General features: G+C 36.5%; 1 protein-coding gene across 1 annotated transcript; it reads left to right on the top strand.

Annotated features, from left to right (window-relative positions):
- Nucleotides 1-218: 218 nt before the first annotated feature.
- On the top strand, nucleotides 219-18,731 carry LOC128533353 (protein sel-1 homolog 3). The gene is made up of 23 exons (XM_053507597.1): nucleotides 219-378; nucleotides 825-1,314; nucleotides 2,095-2,221; nucleotides 2,303-2,424; nucleotides 2,518-2,633; nucleotides 2,720-2,784; nucleotides 6,171-6,303; nucleotides 6,424-6,559; nucleotides 6,676-6,819; nucleotides 8,321-8,520; nucleotides 8,616-8,795; nucleotides 10,550-10,669; nucleotides 10,764-10,904; nucleotides 11,073-11,135; nucleotides 11,390-11,563; nucleotides 14,660-14,787; nucleotides 14,958-15,041; nucleotides 15,127-15,217; nucleotides 15,760-15,847; nucleotides 15,945-16,054; nucleotides 16,269-16,396; nucleotides 17,240-17,342; nucleotides 17,788-18,731. Exons 1-23 carry the CDS (start codon nucleotides 325-327, stop codon nucleotides 17,938-17,940), a joined length of 3,150 nt encoding a protein of 1,049 aa, XP_053363572.1. The 5' UTR covers nucleotides 219-324; the 3' UTR covers nucleotides 17,941-18,731.
- Nucleotides 18,732-19,365: the final 634 nt, after the last annotated feature.

Here is a 19,365-nt window from a genome sequence, read left to right as displayed (position 1 = left end):
TTGATACACTCATCTAAACATCGTAATAAACATCTACACATTGTAACAAATATATTGTAACAAGATATATTCCTGTTATGTTGCTTTAGAAGATCTTCACAACTCGCATAGAAATGAATCACTAAAAAAGAATCGAATTACTGTAAAAGAATCGAATCACTACAGTGACTCGTGTGAGCGCTCTTGCCATGCTGGTCACATGGAGGTGCAGCGTTTTAGACAGGACATGAATTAAAAGCAAACTGATGAAAAGCAAGTTTCATGATGAAATTTAACTGTTTATTGATCTGACCGGATATATTTTATTACGTCACTTACGTGAGAATGGGAGACTTGCAGCGGATCTGCCGGGGGCTGTCACTTTTGCTCAGTATACTTGTGAGTAATTTATGGGGTAATTGATGGCATATTGGTATGTAGTTGAATTTAACATTTTAACAGCTGTAAGCAGTCATAAATAGATTTAATTTTTTGTTTTAATAATTCCAAAAAATAGCAACAGTGTTTTACAAAGCAAGTTATGTTAAAAAAAAATTCAAGTTAATGTTAAAAAAAAAAATTTGTTAAAAGTTAAACAAAAACTATATACACACACACACACACACACACACACACGGACACATCTATTCAAAAACATTTGGCCAAAACTGTTACTTATTGAATTCAGGTGTTTAGACCCCTTATCCCTAGTGAAGGACAATCGTAATGCTTCTGCATACCAAGACATCTTGGACAATACTATGCTTCAGTAATATTTATGTATAAAACTTATTTAAGTAATCTAAAATGAATTGTTTTTAACAATAATTCTGTCATATCCATAGGTAATTTCCTTTTCAGGTCTCAGCCAAAGCAGCCCAGGTGCTATCACGCTTATAAATCCACATGAATCTCCCCTCTCAGTCCACCCGCTGTGGGTCCAGTACTCCTGCAGTCAGTCATCACTGGTCAACCTGCAGGCTTTGGTCTCTTTCGACACCGGAACCACGTCTGTGATCTTCCAGAGATGGTGGAAATGTTCTCCTGATTCCCACAGCACCCGTGTTGTGAAGATGCATCTCCCTGACTGGTTGGTTTATCAGCCTGACTGGGCGATCCCCATGTCTGACTGGGTGCTTAGCTGTTTTGTCCGTGTCTGGATGAGCAGCGGCATATCGTCTGAGCCAAGCAGGGAGTCTCTGACCAGTGTAAAAACATTGACAGTCCTTAATCCTCTGAGTCGACCATTTAAAGAGCACCTGCTTTGTCCTAGCTGGGAGACGGAGGTGCTTTGGAAAACTTTTGGATGGAAATCAGTGTGTCCAGAAGAAAATGGTACGGCTGTTGGGATGTTTTTTCCTTTAAGAGTGCTTTACACTTATTTGTCCATGTTAGAGTTTGCTTAAAAGCAGACATGGACCAAACATAGACTTAGACCTGCACTGCCTTGTCATCACAGTCTGTGTTTGACAACACAGTGCTGTTTGATTGGTGAGAAAGTGATTCAACTCACCTGCAAAAAAGTGAACCAAACATTCCCAAAGAGTTAAAAAAAAATGAATCATGATATTTGAATGTGCTAAGTTGGTATAGTGGTTAGCACTGTAGCCTTACATCTTCAGGGTCGAGGGTTCGATTCCCACCTCGGGGTCTGTGTGCATGGAGTTTGCATGTTTTTCCTGTGCTTACAAACACCTGCAGATTAGGTTAATTAGCGTTCCCAAATTGCCCATAGAGTGTGTTTCCTAAGTCTCCTAGGAACTCCACACACACGCACTGGGAACTCAAGGCCACCTGCACTGCATGTCTTTGGACCTTGGAGGTGAAACCAGAAGATAACCTTCCAAGCATGGAGAGATCCTTTAAGATTTGAGGCAAAAAATAAAGTTAGTTATCCAAATATAATAATTTATTCAGCTGTTTCAATGCTGAGGTCATTCTTGACCTTTCTGTGACTGGATCTCTGAACAGTAAATTTAAGATGATGGGGACATGTTCTAAACCAAAACAAACCAATTAAGCTATTCAGTTGAGAATAATAAGTGCGAATAAATTTGCCAAGATGTTTAGCTAAATGTGTCCTGATTGATCAGTGATGTTGATTTTGATATCTAGAAGTCGCCACTTTGCTCTCTTCGCTCTACGCGTCCACTGGAGAGAACTTTGGCATCACTAGAACCCTCCATCCGTACACAAGCAGAGTGCTGGAAAGACAGCGCATTAATGCCATTACGTATCCATGGTAAATTATCTTAAAAGCAGTTTATTCTGGTCAGAACTAAACCATGTGTTGGAACTGAAATGGTAACGCCTTTCTCCTTAGGTGCGCCTTCTCACTTTGGGTTTTATTGGAAAGTCAATGTAAAAATCATCTGTGTGGGATTTTACACCATGTAGACATGAAGGACAACTACGCCAGTCCATCTTTGTTTCTCAAACATACAGGTGAGTTAATATTTCATCACTCTTCAGCCACACATATACAGTATAACATACACTATATACAGTATACACGACTGCGATGACTTTTCACTGTAGGTCACATCCACGTGCAGCTGGAATTAGAGAAAGGTTCGGCTTCAGCATTTCTGTCGTCCTTCACACTTCCTTTGCACCGTTGGTGCCATGTGATTCTAGAGCTGACAGGAAGGATGGTGGGAATTTACCTTATTACTGTACGTGCTGGTAAATAAAGGTTGTGTGTGTTAAGTGATGTCTAACCTGATATTAATGATTGTAGGGGAAACTCACAGTAGCGTGTCTTAAGGAACATGGAGAACCAGTTGTCGGCTCATCAGAATACACGTAAGTAGGTTTGCATGAAATAAAACTTAGTGTAAAAATTACATTTAAGAAAGCCAAAAATTAAGAGACAATATATTAATAATAATAATAATAATAATAAAGATGAATTGTTTTTGCAATTCTAAAATATTTGTCCAATATTTCCTGCCCAATTCCATCCATGGATCCATCTAGGGAATCCACTGAGCATGGGGAGAACAGGCAAACTCCATGCACACAGACCCCAGGTGGGAATCAAACCCGAACCCTGGAGGCGCAAGGCCACAGCGTTAACCACTACGCCACCGTGCCACCATTAGTCCAAATACCAAATCCAAATTTGTCTCAATGTACAACTTCATATTCAACTTGGGTTGATTCACACCACACATAATTAAATTAATAAAATAAAAAAAAACTATAAATTTTGTGGAGGAGCTAGCCTCTGATATTTGCTATAAATTCATGCTACCCATCCATTTCTCCCACCTCATGTTTCACAGCTTTATTGCCCTTCCCATAAATCCATGCTACTACTCCAAGTGACTTGTGGGTTTATGTATAGTAATTATCTTTTTTTTTGTAATTGTTCGTTTTATTGAACATTTTATTTAATTAGCATGATTAATGTATTAGTTTACTGACACATAACATTATTGATGGATAATGATAAATCAACATCTCGAAATTGCTACCAGTAATAAAGTGATAGGGATTTTATTCTGATAATGTTAAAAATATGTCACAAAGTGCTACCAGTATGTCAGGAAATGTTTTTTTTTTTAATAAAATTGTTCTATATTTTTGCAGTGCTATAACCATTTAAAACTGTAGGTACGATATATATATTGAGAAAGTAGTGCAGGCTGATGTACAGTAACTGCTGGTAGGAAATTTTGGCAAAGGGGGAAAAATGATAGAGCACCGATCCTGATCTCATAGCCTCCCACAGCCTTTTCAATAAAACCGAAGACGTCTAAGGTTGTAGCAAGAATGACTGCTGTCTAGATAAAGGATCTTGTACATTCATGTGCAGGTAATTTCGGCTCAGGGGTCTAGATAATCAATAATCACACTCCTGTGAAGCAGATAGAGAAATAAAAGATACTTAGCACTTGTAAAGGTTAATGAACTCATTTAATAGGTTGAAGCAAGGGATTGATGATACTTCTGTGATGATGCTCCTGCATTTCTGTTACAAAAGTCATATCCGTGTAATGGAATTATGGTTTTTAACTTAAGAGTCTGGTTATAAATACCTCATCAGGACACATGTAAGTAGTGAATACTGTTATAATTTATATAAAGAAGTAGAACAGAGTGTTAGTATTGCAACACTGTACTAGAGGTCATGGAGAAGTGAGAGCTGCCGTGGTAACTGGGGTGAGTTGGCTTATTTCAGGAGTTGCAGAATACGTTTGCCTGGTCATTGTGAGTTTTGTCTCCGTGCTGGATTGCTCAATGAGTAACGAGAGACCAGAGCTTAGTAATCTTACATAAACATTCAACTGTAAACATATTAAACATTTCAAATATATCCATCCACCATAAATAAATATTTGTGAAACGGTTAGTAATTCCAGTTACTCACCAGCTCATTGGAATACACGTAAGTAGGTTTGCATGAAATAAAACTTAGCGTAAAAACTACATACACATGATCTACTTCGTTGGTTAGTCCTGTATTTCTGTTGTTTCTATGAGAGCTCAGTCACTATGTACTCTCTAATGTCACAAGTGGGACGCTGCTATTGCTGTTACAATGGTACCTACAATGGTATCTGTTACAAGATAAAATGAGAACACAATCTCGAAAAACATGAGGAATGACGCGCAGGTTTTACTGTTGCCTCCCTCCAAAAGAAAAGAGCACAACCTTCTTTTATCACTAACCATTTTCCAGTGATATCATGACGTTTAGAGATCCAATGTATTAATCCAGGAATCCAAGAGTAATGTAGTGTTGGTGGAAACGGTAGAGGTCCAGAATTCATTACAGCCATACAGGATAGTGGAGACTCGGATCGGCTAGCCTGGGCTAGGTAGTGATCTACGACATGATAAGCCTGATGGTGTTGGTAGTTTTAGGATGAAAAGTTAAGTTGTAGTTTGAAACTACTAAACAAACTACTAAAGCACTTCTGCAGCATAAATTGAGGGCTAAATCCCCATCCCTGAAAGGCATTGTGGGTAATGAAAGAAACAGTTGGTGAAAATAGACCATGTCAGTGAAATAAGTTGACAAAAAAGTTTTTTTCCCCTTCTTTCTTAAATATATAAAATAAATCTTGGGTGCGTCTAAAAATTATTTCGAGATTTTCTTTGCAATAAGAACATATTTAAGTGCCCAAGACGTTTTTGCAGGATTTTCTTCAGCAAGAGTTCTGTTCTGGTTCATGGGGTTTATTTCACGTTTTGTCGCCCTCTAGTGGCCAATATTTTAGATCAAACAGAGAGAACGATTCATCTTTATTATTATTATTATTATTATTATTATTACATTGTGCCCTATTGTTGGCTTTTTTAAATAAAAAAAAATATATATGCAATTAAAGTAATTTTAAAATTTAAATTTTTTAGAAGCTTTATTGACTCCTAATTGAATTGTATTGGGTTTATCAGACAAGTTCAGTCTGTTTTTAATATACATAAAATTGAAATTAAAACCAGGAAAAGAGTTATTTGTGCCCTATTGTTGGCTTTCTCAAATTATAATTATATAAAATATATATATATATATATATATATATATATATATATATATATATATATATATATATATATATATATATATGATTAATATATGAATACATGGTGCTCAAAGTATTTATTATTATTATTATTATTATTATTATTATTATTATTATTATTATTACTACATTTTGCCCTATTGTTGGCTTTCTCAAATTAAAATTAAAATTATAAATATATTTAAAAAAATATTTTTTATGATTAATATCTGAATACATGGTGCTCAAAGTATTTTTATGTGTGCTATTGTGTGCAATTAAAGTAATTTTAGAAATTAAATTTGTAAGAAGCTTTATTGACTCCTAATTGAATTGTATTGGGTTTATCAGACAAGTTCATTCTGTTTTAATACATATATACATAAATACATAAAATTAAAATTAAGGAAAAAAGTTATGTAATAAAAAAGCTGGTACAAAATATTTTAATTTGCTATTTTATAGTTTGTATAGAAATACACATGCATTATTATTATTATTATTATTATTATTATTACTATTATTAGTAGTATTAGTAGTAGTAGTAGTAGTAATCGTGTGGACTGTGGAGTATAAAAAACTGAAATGTGTTGAAATACATTTCAGGTCACATATTCTGTTGCTTATTTAACTCTTGTGACTGAACATGTTAATAAATTAGTCTGCTGTTTTGAACAGGTTCAGTTCGACAGTAAAGATAGATGATACAGAGGGATACTTTGTGGTTGGTGGAGGCAAATTTGTACGAGGCATCGAAGGCTTTTATGGTCCAGTCACATATTACAGAACAAAAACACCGGCTTTTAACCTGGTAAGATTTACCTTTACTGTTAATAGACACTTAATATGTTATTATCCTATCATTATTCTAATATTCCAATAATAATAATAATAATAAATAAACCTTAATGTTTTGTGTTTGTCTTTACAGTCTGAGCTCCAGCCCCCTCAGGCAGTGCGATCAGTGAATATATCAGGATGGTTACAATCCTGTCAGCAATTTCAAACTGACCTTGAACATAAGATATTGGAATATTCAAGTGAAAATTATGTAAAGACACTAAGAGGTGTGTGTTTCTATAGTTGTCCACAAGGTGGTGTAGTTTTCTACAAAACTGCATCCTTTTTTTTACTGAGAGATTTTTAGAGATTGGCCTTTTTTCTCTGTGTGTGTTTGTTTTAGAGAGTTGTATGGATGTTTACACCGAGCTGACAATGAAAACCAGACCAGCATCCTCAAAGACACAATGCAGCTCTGACGAAGCACTACACAGTCCTCAGAGACGACCGGTGGCTCGGCTGGTTGAGAAAATATTCAACAAATATGGTGAGAGTTATTAAAAACACAAAATAAAACAAAACAGGATATAATTCAATAACTTACCTAAAAATTTATGGTATAATATTATTATTAGTATTATTATTATTATTGTTGTTGTTGTTGTTGTTGTTGTTGTTGTTAATAATAATAATAATAATAATAATAATAATAATAATAATAATTAACTGAAATAATAATAAATAACTGCAAATTGCCTAAAGATACCATAAAAAAAAAAAGATTTACATTCGCATTTAGGCATTTTGCAGACACTCTTATCCAGAGCGATTTAGAAAAGTGCATTGAAGTTTCCATAATTAGATCTATCCTTACAATGGTTTACTCAGTTACTAACTGGAAGTACCATCAATCAACACTGTTGGGTAGAGGGGTGAGAGGCGTTGACCCAAATACCTAAGAAACAGATCTGTCTTTAGTCAGTGCTCAAAGATTGCCAGTGACTTGGCTGTACGGACATCTAGATAAAGTTAATTTCACCACCTAACAGCCAGGACAGAACATAGTCTAGACACATGTCTTCCTCCATCCCTGAGAGACAGTGAGACCAGTCGAGCAGTGCTGGAGGATTGGAGGGAACGTGCTGCGTAGGTGATTTCAAATCTGATGCAGGCAGCTACAGGAAGCCAGTGCAGGGAGCGGAGAAGTGTGGTGGTGTGGGAGACTTTAAGAAGGTTAAAAAACCAGCCGTGCTGCCGCATTCTGGATCAGCTGTAGAGGCAGAGAACAAATGTGGGTGAATAGAGGCAGACCTGGCAGGAGTGTGTTGCAGTAGTCCAGTCTTGAAATAGCAAAGGGCCATTTTGAACAAGCACCTGCGTGGCCATTGTGAAGAGAGAGGGACAAATTCAAGTGATGTTATAAAGAAGGTTAGAAAGGTGAGTGGAAAATGAAAGTTGATTGTTTATGGAACAACCTCAGCAGCGACCTCGTTTCCCCTCTCGTCTGTTCCAACATCTCAGCATTCAGCATCAGCAGTATAATAATCACCCGGAATGATCATCTGTCATCATCTGCACCTGTTCTTAATGGGTCAGGCCTTAAGTTAGATGTTTTTCATCTTTTAAGCTTTAATATACATAAATAAAGTTTACCTATCAATTCTTTACATCGTGGTTACAATAATCAAGCTTTCTCTTATTATCTATTTCTGGTTTAATGTTACAGCAAAATTACTTTTGTTAGTTTCGTAATGGTGGAGCATCAAAAATAATCTCAGTTTATTTAAACATAAAAGATTTCATCACTGATTTTTAAATAAACCTTACTTAAAATTGATCGACAGCTTTCTCCCACAGTGCTGTTTTAATTCTTTACTCTGCTTGGTCAGTAATTATTGATTATTATTTTTATTTTCTTTATGGCCACCTAATGCATGCTTGTTTCTGTATTAACAGCTGGCACGAGGGCATTCAGAGTATTATGGATGCTCGGCTTATAAAAAATGATTTATACGTTTTATAAATAACACGTCTCAAATGTTCCCCAGGCTCTGTGAGTCCAGCAGTCGTTGGTCGAGCATTGTATGCTGCCGTGCTGCGTACGATGGAGACAGAAGAGAGAGTGAAGACACTAAGCAGGCTGATGCCTTCTCTTTTACAAGCAGGGTGTTTAGGAGACAACCGCGCTCTTCACCTCGCTTCTGTGCTCTACAGCAGTGGACTTGGTGTTAGGAAGCAGCCCTACAAGGTATGTTCATGTGTGGTGCACATACAGCATATTAAATAAGAGTGTTATAACAGTATATTGTGTGTGTGTGTGTGTATGTGTGGTGGTGTTTCCAGGCTTGGCTGCTGTCATTGTTGGGAGCTCAAAAGGACTGGAGACTGGCTCTCCTCCGGCTGGGGCACCTGCACCATGTTGGTGATCAGGGCGTAGAAGCAGATCCTGACCTCAGCTATGCCTACTATTCCAACATCGCCAAACAAACCTCTGTTGACCGTGCCAAGCCTTCCCCACAGCAGGTATCGGAGGGTATTTAGCGTTAACAACTAGATCTATTGTCCCTTTACCACTACTACCAAAAAACATTACTGTCGTTCTTTTTTTTTTGTCAAAATGAGATAAAACTTCTATCATATATAAATAAACTGTAAAGTTTGTGTGTTTGTACATTAAAGATATTTGTGAAAAAGAATTTAGGGGGAATGTAAGATGAATAATAGAAATCTACTTAATAAACATGATCTCACACCTTCATTACGCACACTTCACAGTAACACGTAAAAAATTTTGTTCATTCCAAAATTCAACATATGGCATTTTTTAAAAAAAGCTTATGAGTGTGAAATTAAATTCCACGCAAACAAAGTCACAGGCGCAGCTAGTAAACACATACAGTTAAAGATATTGTCCAATTAAATTGTCAGGGATATTATGTCTATAATTATTTAAATTATTCAAATGTTTAGTACAAGCATACGAAAAAAAAAAGTAAAAATATCTAGTTTATTGGTGGATAATAATAAATAATAATAATACATTTTATTTATAATGCACTTTATATTTGAAGCAAATCTCAAAGTGCTACAAATTATAATTATAATAATAATAATAACATTATTATTATTATTATTATTATTATTATTATTATTATTATTATTATAATTATTATGATTATTATTTTTATTATATAATCAAGTATCAAACACAAAGTTTTTTTTGCTGTTCTTTTATTATGTAAGGAATAAAACACTTGAAGTAAAGCATTCCTGATAAAGGGATTCATCACTGATTTTCGAATAAACCTTACCTAAAATCAATCATTTTAGATTAAAAGATCCTACAATAGCTCTTTAATACTTGTTGAGGTGACCAGTAACTTTAGGGATGCACTTTCATCCATAACAGCTTTCTCCCACAGTACTGTATTATTCTTTATTCTGCTTGGTCAGTAATTATTGATTGTTTTTTTGATAGGGTGGTGTGATGAAGCTCAATATTTTATTATTCTCATATCATAGCATTTTGCCATTGATTGCTTTTTAATTAATTAAAGTATGGCAAGTCAACCTTCTTTATATCTGTTTAATGTTGTGGAACATCTGTAAAACGTTGCTTAAATTACAACAGCTGTAAAATTGTTCCCTCACTACCTCTCTATTTCTCTACGCCTTAAAGACAGTCATGATACTGTTACCATGATGGGAATCTGGGAATGAATAAATGTTTAATAAGTTTAACCTTATGAAAAATTTACATTTATAGCACCTGGCAGGCACTCTTGTCCAGAGCAAGTTACATTTTATTTCATCTCGTTATACATCTCAGCTGGTGAGGGTAATTTTGCTCAAGGGCCCAACAGTGGCAACTTGGTGGTGCTGGGGTTTGAACCTGTAACCTTTTGAGCAGTAGTCCACACCCGCCCTGAAAATATTAACAAACTACCATTTTTTATAAATATTTTCACTATTAAAGTTGATTGCATGGATGATCATCTGGCAACATACTGTAGGAGTCCCTGTGCATTATTATTGGACTAACCTGATGCATACACACACCATTAGGTTAGATTTACATCTAAGGTTTATATAAAAGCGGAGTGCTTACAGACTGGCCAGTTTTGGATAAACATTTATAACAGTTTACCAGATACACGATTAATGACCATATATACCCAAACTATTAAAGTATCATATGTTTGTTCAATTAATACAAGTGATATACTGTAAGTAGCATTAAAGCTTACTTCATGAGCATTTTTTTGTTCACGATATAGACGTTTGTCGAGTCAATACACCTACATGATGAGGAAACCCTGAAAGCTCAAACCAATGAGAATGACGATATCTTCCGTTGGCTTAAACTCCAGGCACGCAATGGCGTAGCAGATGCAGAGGTAATGACCTTCAACTCTATACATAATAATGTATAATAATAAATGTACATGTTTCTCTTGATCCTTATGTGTGTATGAATGGTTGGCTGTTTAGCGAGCAGTGGCTCGGATGCTGTTCTGGGGTCAGCAAGGCGTAAGTCCGGATATCCTTACGGCAGTCAGGCACTATGAGAGAGGTGCCACCAGACTGCAGGATCCTGTGTCTATGTACGACTACGCCATTGTTCTGCTCATGGTCAGAAGCTCTAGTTTCAATTAGATCATTATAATTTATTACAATCTGTGACGCTGCTGCATGACCATGGATCTTCTGAAATACTTAGTAGTATGAGCACAGTGCATTAATGGACTGTGTGGGAGAAGAGTGGGATATAAATGCTTCTCATTTCAATACACTTTCCAGGGCCAAGGAGTTCCACAAGACGTGCCAAAAGCTGTCTCTTTCCTGGAAAAAGCAGCGGAACAGGTACAAGCTGTAAACAAGCCATAATCAATATTTTCCATTCCATATATTATATCAACCTATAATATAAAGAGCTAAGAGTCATCAACTGCTTCTGGTTATTAGCATGCCTGGCTAGCAGAACAGAGAATATGTGTGATTTCCTCATTGATGAGGTTTTGGCTCAGTCATACACCAAGCCATGCTCCTTTCTTCTCTGTTTTTAAAGTACAGTATATGTGTTGAGTATTTGATGAATGTGCTTTGCTGTTCCACAGGGCTTCGCTCCAGCCATCACGGCTTTGGGTTGGTACTATGAGCAGTTTGAACAGGACTATGAGCGAGCAGTGGAGCTCTGGGAACAGGCCGATCAGCTGGAGCATCCAGACGCTGCTATGAACCTAGGAGTCCTTCACTTGCAAGGTCTTTATCCGGGACAACAACCGGACAAAGTATGTTTGTGCGAATTTTTTGTGCATATGTTTAATGAATAATTTGGTTGTTCACTTGGATAGTTGAGTAGATGGCTGGTTAAATATTTTTTTTGTTTATTGCGCGACTGGCACGCACGATGGTGTAGTGGATAGCACTGTCGCCTTGCACCTCCAGGGTCTGGGTTTAATTCGCGGCCAGGCTTGTTTCCCGTCTCTGCGTGCATGGAGTTTGCATGTTCCCTTTGTGCTTGGTGGGTTTCCTTCGGTTTCCTTTCTCAGTCCAAAGACATGCAGATTATCCAAATTGCCTGTAGAGTGTGTATGTTTGTGTGCCCTGCCATGGATTGGCACCCTGTCCAGGGTGTACCCCGCCTTGTGCCCAAAGTCTCCAGGAATAGGCTCCAGGCCCGCATGACACTGAATACAGGATAAAATGGTATAGACGATGAGTGACTGAGTGCATGACTCTTAACTGATTGGATCATTGCAGTATATGATTTGTTGAAAAACATGTTAGTTGTTGGAGTGATTAATTTATTCTTTTGTTGTTTGTTTTATCGGTTGGTTGGGTAAGTGATTGGTTAAATAATTGGTTGGTTAAGTTCATCTATGGGTTATTGATTAATTGATTAATTAATTGATTAATTAGGTTGCGTTAAAAAGTGAGTGTTGGTTAAATTTTAACCATTTAAGTGTCTCAACTTCCAAGGCCAGTCCTGCCTTCGAACAAATGTTGAATTTGCACTAATGAGTGTATGGTTTGAAGAAGTTTTTTTTGGGGGGTGATATTTGGATAATCGACTTTAGACACTCAACAGTGAGCAAACCATCTAGGGTATAGACAATTTGTCTGGTGTATTATAAAAAAGCTTTTTAACCAAATCTCAAGCCAGACTCATCAGACTATATGACCTTTTTCCATTGATCCAGAGTCCAAACTTTTTCTTATGGACACACAGCTGTTTAGTCTCAATCCTATGAGTTCTGATCGCATTGTGTGTACAGTGGTGTGAAAAACTATTTACCCCCTTCCTGATTTCTTATTCTTTTGCATGTTTGTCACACTTAAATGTTTCTGCTCATCAAAAACCGTTAACTATTAGTCAAAGATAACATAATTGAACACAAAATGCAGTTTTTAAATGAAGGTTTACGTTATTAAGGGAGAAAAAAAAACTCCAAATCTACATGGCCCTGTGTGAAAAAGTGATTGCCCCCCTTGTTAAAAAATAACTTAACTGTGGTTTATCACACCTGAGTTCAATTTCTGTAGTCACCCCCAGGCCTGATTACTGCCACACCTGTTTCAATTAAGAAATCACTTAAATAGGAGCTACCTGACACAGAGAAGTAGACCAAAAGCACCTCAAAAGCTAGACATCATGCCAAGATCCAAAGAAATTCAGGAACAAATGAGAACAAAAGTAATTGAGATCTATCAGTCTGGTAAAGGTTCTAAAGCCATTTCTAAAGCTAACCACAGCGAACCACAGTGAGAGCCATTATCCACAAATGGCAAAAACATGGAACAGTGGTGAACCTTCCCAGGAGTGGCCGGCCGACCAAAATTACCCCAAGAGCGCAGAGACAACTCATCCGAGAGGCCACAAAAGACCCCAGGACAACATCTAAAGAACTGCAGGCCTCACTTGACTCAATTAAGGTCAGTGTTCACGACTCCACCATAAGAAAGAGACTGGGCAAAAACGGCCTGCATGGCAGATTTCCAAGGCGCAAACCACTTTTAAGCAAAAAGAACATTAAGGCTCGTCTCAATTTTGCTAAAAAACATCTTAATGATTGCCAAGACTTTTGGGAAAATACCTTGTGGACCGACGAGACAAAAGTTTAACTTTTTGGAAAGTGCGTGTCCCGTTACATCTGGCGTAAAAGTAACACAGCATTTCAGAAAAAGAACATCATACCAACAGTAAAATATGGTGGTGGTAGTGTGATGGTCTGGGGTTGTTTTGCTGCTTCAGGACCTGGAAGGCTTGCTGTGATAGATGGAACCATGAATTCTACTGTCTACCAAAAAATCCTGAAGGAGAATGTCCGGCCATCTGTTCGTCAACTCAAGCTGAAGCGATCTTGGGTGCTGCAGCAGGTTAATGACCCAAAACACATCAGCAAATCCACCTCTGAATGGCTGAAGAAAAACAAAATGAAGACTTTGGAGTGGCCTAGTCAAAGTCCTGACCTGAATCCTATTGAGATGTTGAGGCATGACCTTAAAAAGGCGGTTCATGCTAGAAAACCCTCAAATAAAGCTGAATTACAACAATTCTGCAAAGATGAGCGGGCCAAAATTCCTCCAGAGCGCTGTAAAAGACTCGTTGCAAGTTATCGCAAACGCTTGATTGCAGTTATTGCTGCTAAGGGTGGCCCAACCAGTTATTAGGTTCAGGGGCAATTACTTTTTCACACAGGGCCATGTAGGTTTGGATTTTTTTTTCTCCCTAAATAATAAAAACCATCATTTAAAAACTGCATTTTGTGTTTACTTGTGTTATCTTTGACTAATAGTTAAATGTGTTTAATGATCAGAAACATTTAAGTGTGACAAACATGCAAAAGAATAAGAAATCAGGAAGGGGCAAATAGTTTTTCACACCACTGTATATGGAAATGCATGGTCTTTCATTCACCATTGAACAAAGCTATGGTTCTCAACTCAGTTCCAGTATTTTTTTATATCCTTAGCCCAATCATTGGACACTTCTGTAATTGTGATTTTTTTTGAGAATCAGTTACTATCGTGTTTCTGACAGTGTATATGTTGAGTGTATAAACTAGACTATTCCTATCAAGTGTTACAAAAAATATAAAAGATGAAAATGTGTTACTCTAATCTTTCATTGAAAATCCACTTCATCTAAAAACCTCCTGATTTCTGATCGCACAGCAAAAACCTTAAAATCGTCTGATGAATTAAGCAAAAGTCTGTTTATTTTCCTCTGCTTGAATCAACTCTTTCACCCAGAAGATTCGTAATAAATGACTTGGCGGACACAAGAACAGAACAGAGCGCGATAATGATGTAAGCTACACATGAATACACAAACAACAACAAAAACAGTGGGTGAGCATTTTATCGCTTGACTCTGTCTTCAGGTTAAGGCGTATAAATACTTTCTGAAATCGGCCCAGAGAGGCCACATAAACGGAGGCATCGAACTAGCTGACATTTGGAGTCGAGGTATTCCAGGCTACGTAGAGCGACATCCATCAGGTGCTGTTCTGTAAGTTTGTACAAAGCATTATAATAATGAAATTGAATTAAAAAAAAAAATTTTATATCCAGAGCAGTACATAGTTTGCCTTTGAAGCTGTCCCAGTTCTCTGAGATACTGATATGTAGTTACAGTACTGTACAGTAAACTGTCTGGTCATTATTTACTTTGCCCTGCAGGTGGGTGAAGTGGGCATCTGAGCAGAATGGATATCTTGGTGCAGCTTTAAGGAAAGGACTAAATGCCTATCTTAAGGGAAACTGGTAAAGATTCATACTGTAGAATAGTGCACTTCATCCTGTATAAATACTGTGTATTTAATTTTGCACTTTGTTGCATGTTTCACAGGTTGATGGCTTTAATTCATTACTTGATATGTGCTGAGAGTGGATTTAAAGCAGCTCAGTTCAACGTAGCGTTCCTGTGTGAACACAGTCCTGTGAGTCACCTGATCAATTACTGTACATAACTTTTAAATCTATTTCTATAAAGCGAACAGTGCTACAGGTGCAATATCTGCTGAAACAACTATGCTTAGTGAGACATCTGACTTTCTTTCTTTTTCCGGACCTCAACAAATATAGCCGACTAACTGCTTGCCATCCAGAGCAAAAAAGCTTATTCTTTTTATTCCATTGTTAGAAATGAAGGAGGGGGTCACATGAACCTGTTGTATTTTAACCAAGAGGACAGATGCTTCCACATTAGAGTCAAATAAAAGGCACTTGTAGTTATACATACAGTATGAATCGATCCTATCATGCAAACATAGACCGAAATATTGGAATCGAGCAAAGTTGTTTTTAATGTTGAACACAACCAAAGTGTTAACAGTTCAATGTTTCTATATTCTATTATTTTACATAGCTTAAAGAAAATGTTCCTAGTCATATTTTATACAGCTCCTTTGAGCCACATAGTATGTAAAAAGTGTCAACTATACTTTTTGTGTTTTTATTCCAACTTATATTCCCCCTTTAGCATGGATCCTTGAACCCCGCCTTTTCGAAACAGTGTATGTTACGATACTACAATCTCTCCATTCAGAACCAAGATCCTTCACCTTATGGTAATTCATGACATTTAAGTTAACTTTTTGTGCAAATACTGTCTGTACTTTTTTTTTTATAACTACTGTGGTTATCGTGATTTTTCAAACCATTCAGCTTTGGTTAAAGTGGGAGACCTGTTCTATGAGGAGCATATACAAGGCAAGAGAGATCTTTCAGATGTAGCCGAGATGTACAAAAGAGCGGCGCTCAAGAACGACCCACAGGTAACACACACACGTGGCCAGAGCGATCAAACGCGCTAGTCCTGATGGGATTATTATGTTTATAGACACTAACAGCTTATGCACCTTGTGTGTGTGTGTGTGTGTGTATGACTTTATGGAAGTACACAGCAGTAAACTAACTGTTAACATTCTTTTCCATCCTGGAATAATCAGTTTGTATTTGTGTGTGTGTTTTTGTTGGCGTTCTCTGCAGGCCTGGTACAGTCTGGGGTTGCTTGTTCAGGAAGGTCACAGATTACCAGCCACGGTCCTGTCTGAGCTAGAACTGCTGCAGCATTACTTTTCAGACAAATACACCATTCTTACCAGCCTGTACCAGAGGTATGGTTCTCTCCTAGTTTTATCAGAGTGTATTCGTACAGAGTGTCTGAACAACATACTGAATCTTTAAACTCAAATCAAATCAAAGTGAAATTTTTTCACAGTATTATATGCAGTGAAATGCTAACGTGACTGTCCAGGACCTAAAAGGAAGACATTTTTTTCTACAATGAAATAAATTGTATTAGAGAGTATAATTCAAATAAAAATATTATATTTTATATATTTTTTTTATAAAAGTAATATAAAAAAATGTTTTTTATTATAAAAAGAAAGCTGAAAATTAAGAATGTAGGATAAAATTACAGACTGTACAGAAAGGAATTGTGAAAAAAATTATTAGGAAGTGTGCAATTTGTGAGCAATGTTGGCTGAGCAATCTAATTGGCTTACTGGATTTCTGTGTGTCTTAAACCAGTGAGTTTTTTTGTAGTAATGACTCAAAACATTCATGGAATCCCAACATTAAAACCTACTGATTTGTGTGAAGAAGTTAGATTTGAGTAAACACAGTGTCACGTTTTTTAAAGTGATTGTGTTTCTTAGTGGAAAATGATCCAAACTACAATTTGGTGATTTGCATAAGCAAATGGTGTACCCATAAAATGGGCAGCGACATAAGTACAGAGTCTAAATACGAAACTAATTTCGCTTTGTATATTTATCGATGTAACTTTTGCACAGACTCTGAATGTGGCCTATTTCAGGTGTCCAAAATGTTTCCATGTTGCATTTAACTTGACTTGAAAGTTTAATATATATATTTTTTTGTTTGTTTGTTGGTCTTCTTGTTTATGAACTTCTTGTTGAACATTACAGTTTGTCATTCCTTATTTTTCTCAGATGTCGAGACACTAACAGTGATGAGGCGTACCTCCCATGTACTCTTGCTCTTCTCACTACACACTTATACTCCATACAGACGTTTGAACCTGCTACAGTGAAGGTCTGCACTTTACAAAATTGATTTTTCTTAACCAGTCAACTGGTCATTACTTCTCACAAAGGAATCCCATTAAATGTCCATTAATCATTTTTATACCACAGCTATGCTGAATACTCAATTCGGTTCGGTTACAAGGAGTTGATTAATTTCCTATAATGGCAGCTCTGACAAATAACTGGTTTATATTAAAGCATTGATTTTTAATATCATTTATACGGCATGTTATTTATACTGTGATTTTAATATAATTGATACAGCATGTTATCTGACTTGTACGGTGAACGTTTTTTTTTTTTTTTTTTACCTTTCATAACTGTCTTATTATTATCATATCATTCCTATTACCCTAAAACATGACTAATAAAAGTGTAAAATATAAAAAAAGACTTTTTTTAAAAAAAAAAAAAAGGCTAGTTTCTTAATTTTTCTACATTTATCATTACAGCTCCTGAGCGCCGTGGCGGTGGCTGTCGCGACCCTCTCCTTTTTCAAACTGATCCCTGTAATATGTCATCAGAGGTCAGGATCGAGCCTTCAGAGCTCGGCGCCGTCCGAGGGCAGTGAAACACCAGAACAGGACGGGACTCCGGTGGAGTGATTCAACGTTAATAAAAAGAAAACTGAACAACAAAACATGAAGGAAGAGAAACCATGAGTATTTCATTTGATCATGCTTTGAAAAACTGCTGTTTTTAATCATTTACTGTTACATTTCTTTGTTCTACTGAAATGTTAAAAACTGATTTCCTTTTTACACTAAAGCTGTAAATTTTTTTTTTTTTTTTAAATAGTCTTACCTTATTGGTTTGCATGTCATCGTTTATATTAACTGTATATTTAATTTAAAGTGACAGAAATAAAGTGCTTGTGGGGGTGGGAATATTTTTGTATAACTGCACATCTTGGAATTTTTTTTTTTCTCTACTACCACAGTGAGTGATAGTTACAATTTATGACATCATGTTTACAGTACTGTATAAGTCCATTAGCAGTTGTGTTGATAATTATAGTCTATTAAAGAAAGTAGTCTCTTATATTACAGCAGCCGTAAACACTCGTTCTGACCAACCAGAATGAACCAGTTCTGACAAAACAGAAGCAAAAGTAAGGAGCCCTAAGCACAGAATTTTCACTCATTCTCTATACTGCTTATAATGCACAGGGTTACGGGGGGCCTGGAGCCTATCCCAGTGGACTGTGGGCACTAGCAGGCATGGCGAGAACATGCAAACTCCACATGCACGGACCTAAAGCAGGGATCAAACCCTAAGCCATGAAGGTGCAAGGCCAATGTGCTAACGATTACGCCACCATGGCACCAAATTAAAATTTACTATAACGTCCAGGACATTCTTGCTTACTTATACTGATATTTACTTGTGAGCAAAAAGCTTTACCAGTGTTTTACCAGATATATATATATATATATATATATATATATATACAAAAAAATATCTAATTATAATTATTGGCTAAAATATAATAATAAAAAAATACACAGCTGTGTCTCACTTAATTAATACAGCCTTCATGACAATAACCTCCATTTACACACATAGACTTGAAGAGGGAGTTTTCAGTGTGTGTGTGTGTGCGTGTGCACATACGCGCTTGCCAATCTGCTGGTGGGATTAACTGCATCTGAGCTGCATCACCAGCACTGAGTAAACATGCAAAACACAAACAAATGAAGGACATTCATGCATGAGATCTCAGAAAACTGGAGAACAGTTCAAAAACAAGAGCCTTTATTTGTGCCTGTTTTGTTCATGCATTTTAGTAAATGCATGACAATTTATCTCCATGAAGGTGTGAATGCTGTCTTGTTGTACACTTACATTTCTATGCTTACATATTTTTTTATTTAGGAGATTTATGATCACTAAGATTCACACAGTCCAAAAATTCACTGCTATATATAATTAGTTCTATCTGCATTCTGTATTTTATTTTATTTAAAATACACACTTGAGATGTGTGTCTCTGTGTCAATATATTAATATATCCATAAATATATTTATAT

Source organism: Clarias gariepinus, chromosome 11 (assembly GCF_024256425.1).
Source record: "Clarias gariepinus isolate MV-2021 ecotype Netherlands chromosome 11, CGAR_prim_01v2, whole genome shotgun sequence".
Lineage (NCBI taxonomy): Eukaryota > Metazoa > Chordata > Actinopteri > Siluriformes > Clariidae > Clarias > Clarias gariepinus.
Note: the sequence above shows the minus strand (reverse complement) of the source record. Positions and strands in the feature narration are given on the sequence as shown.

Coding starts and splice junctions, on each gene's coding strand:
- LOC128533353 (XM_053507597.1), top strand. CDS start 325: ATGGGAGACTTGCAGCGGATCTGCCGGGGGCTGTCACTTTTGCTCAGT. Junction 2,425..2,517: donor TTTGTTTCTCAAACATACAG/GTGAGTTAATAT, acceptor TTTTCACTGTAG/GTCACATCCACGTGCAGCTG. Junction 6,820..8,320: donor GAAAATATTCAACAAATATG/GTGAGAGTTATT, acceptor AATGTTCCCCAG/GCTCTGTGAGTCCAGCAGTC.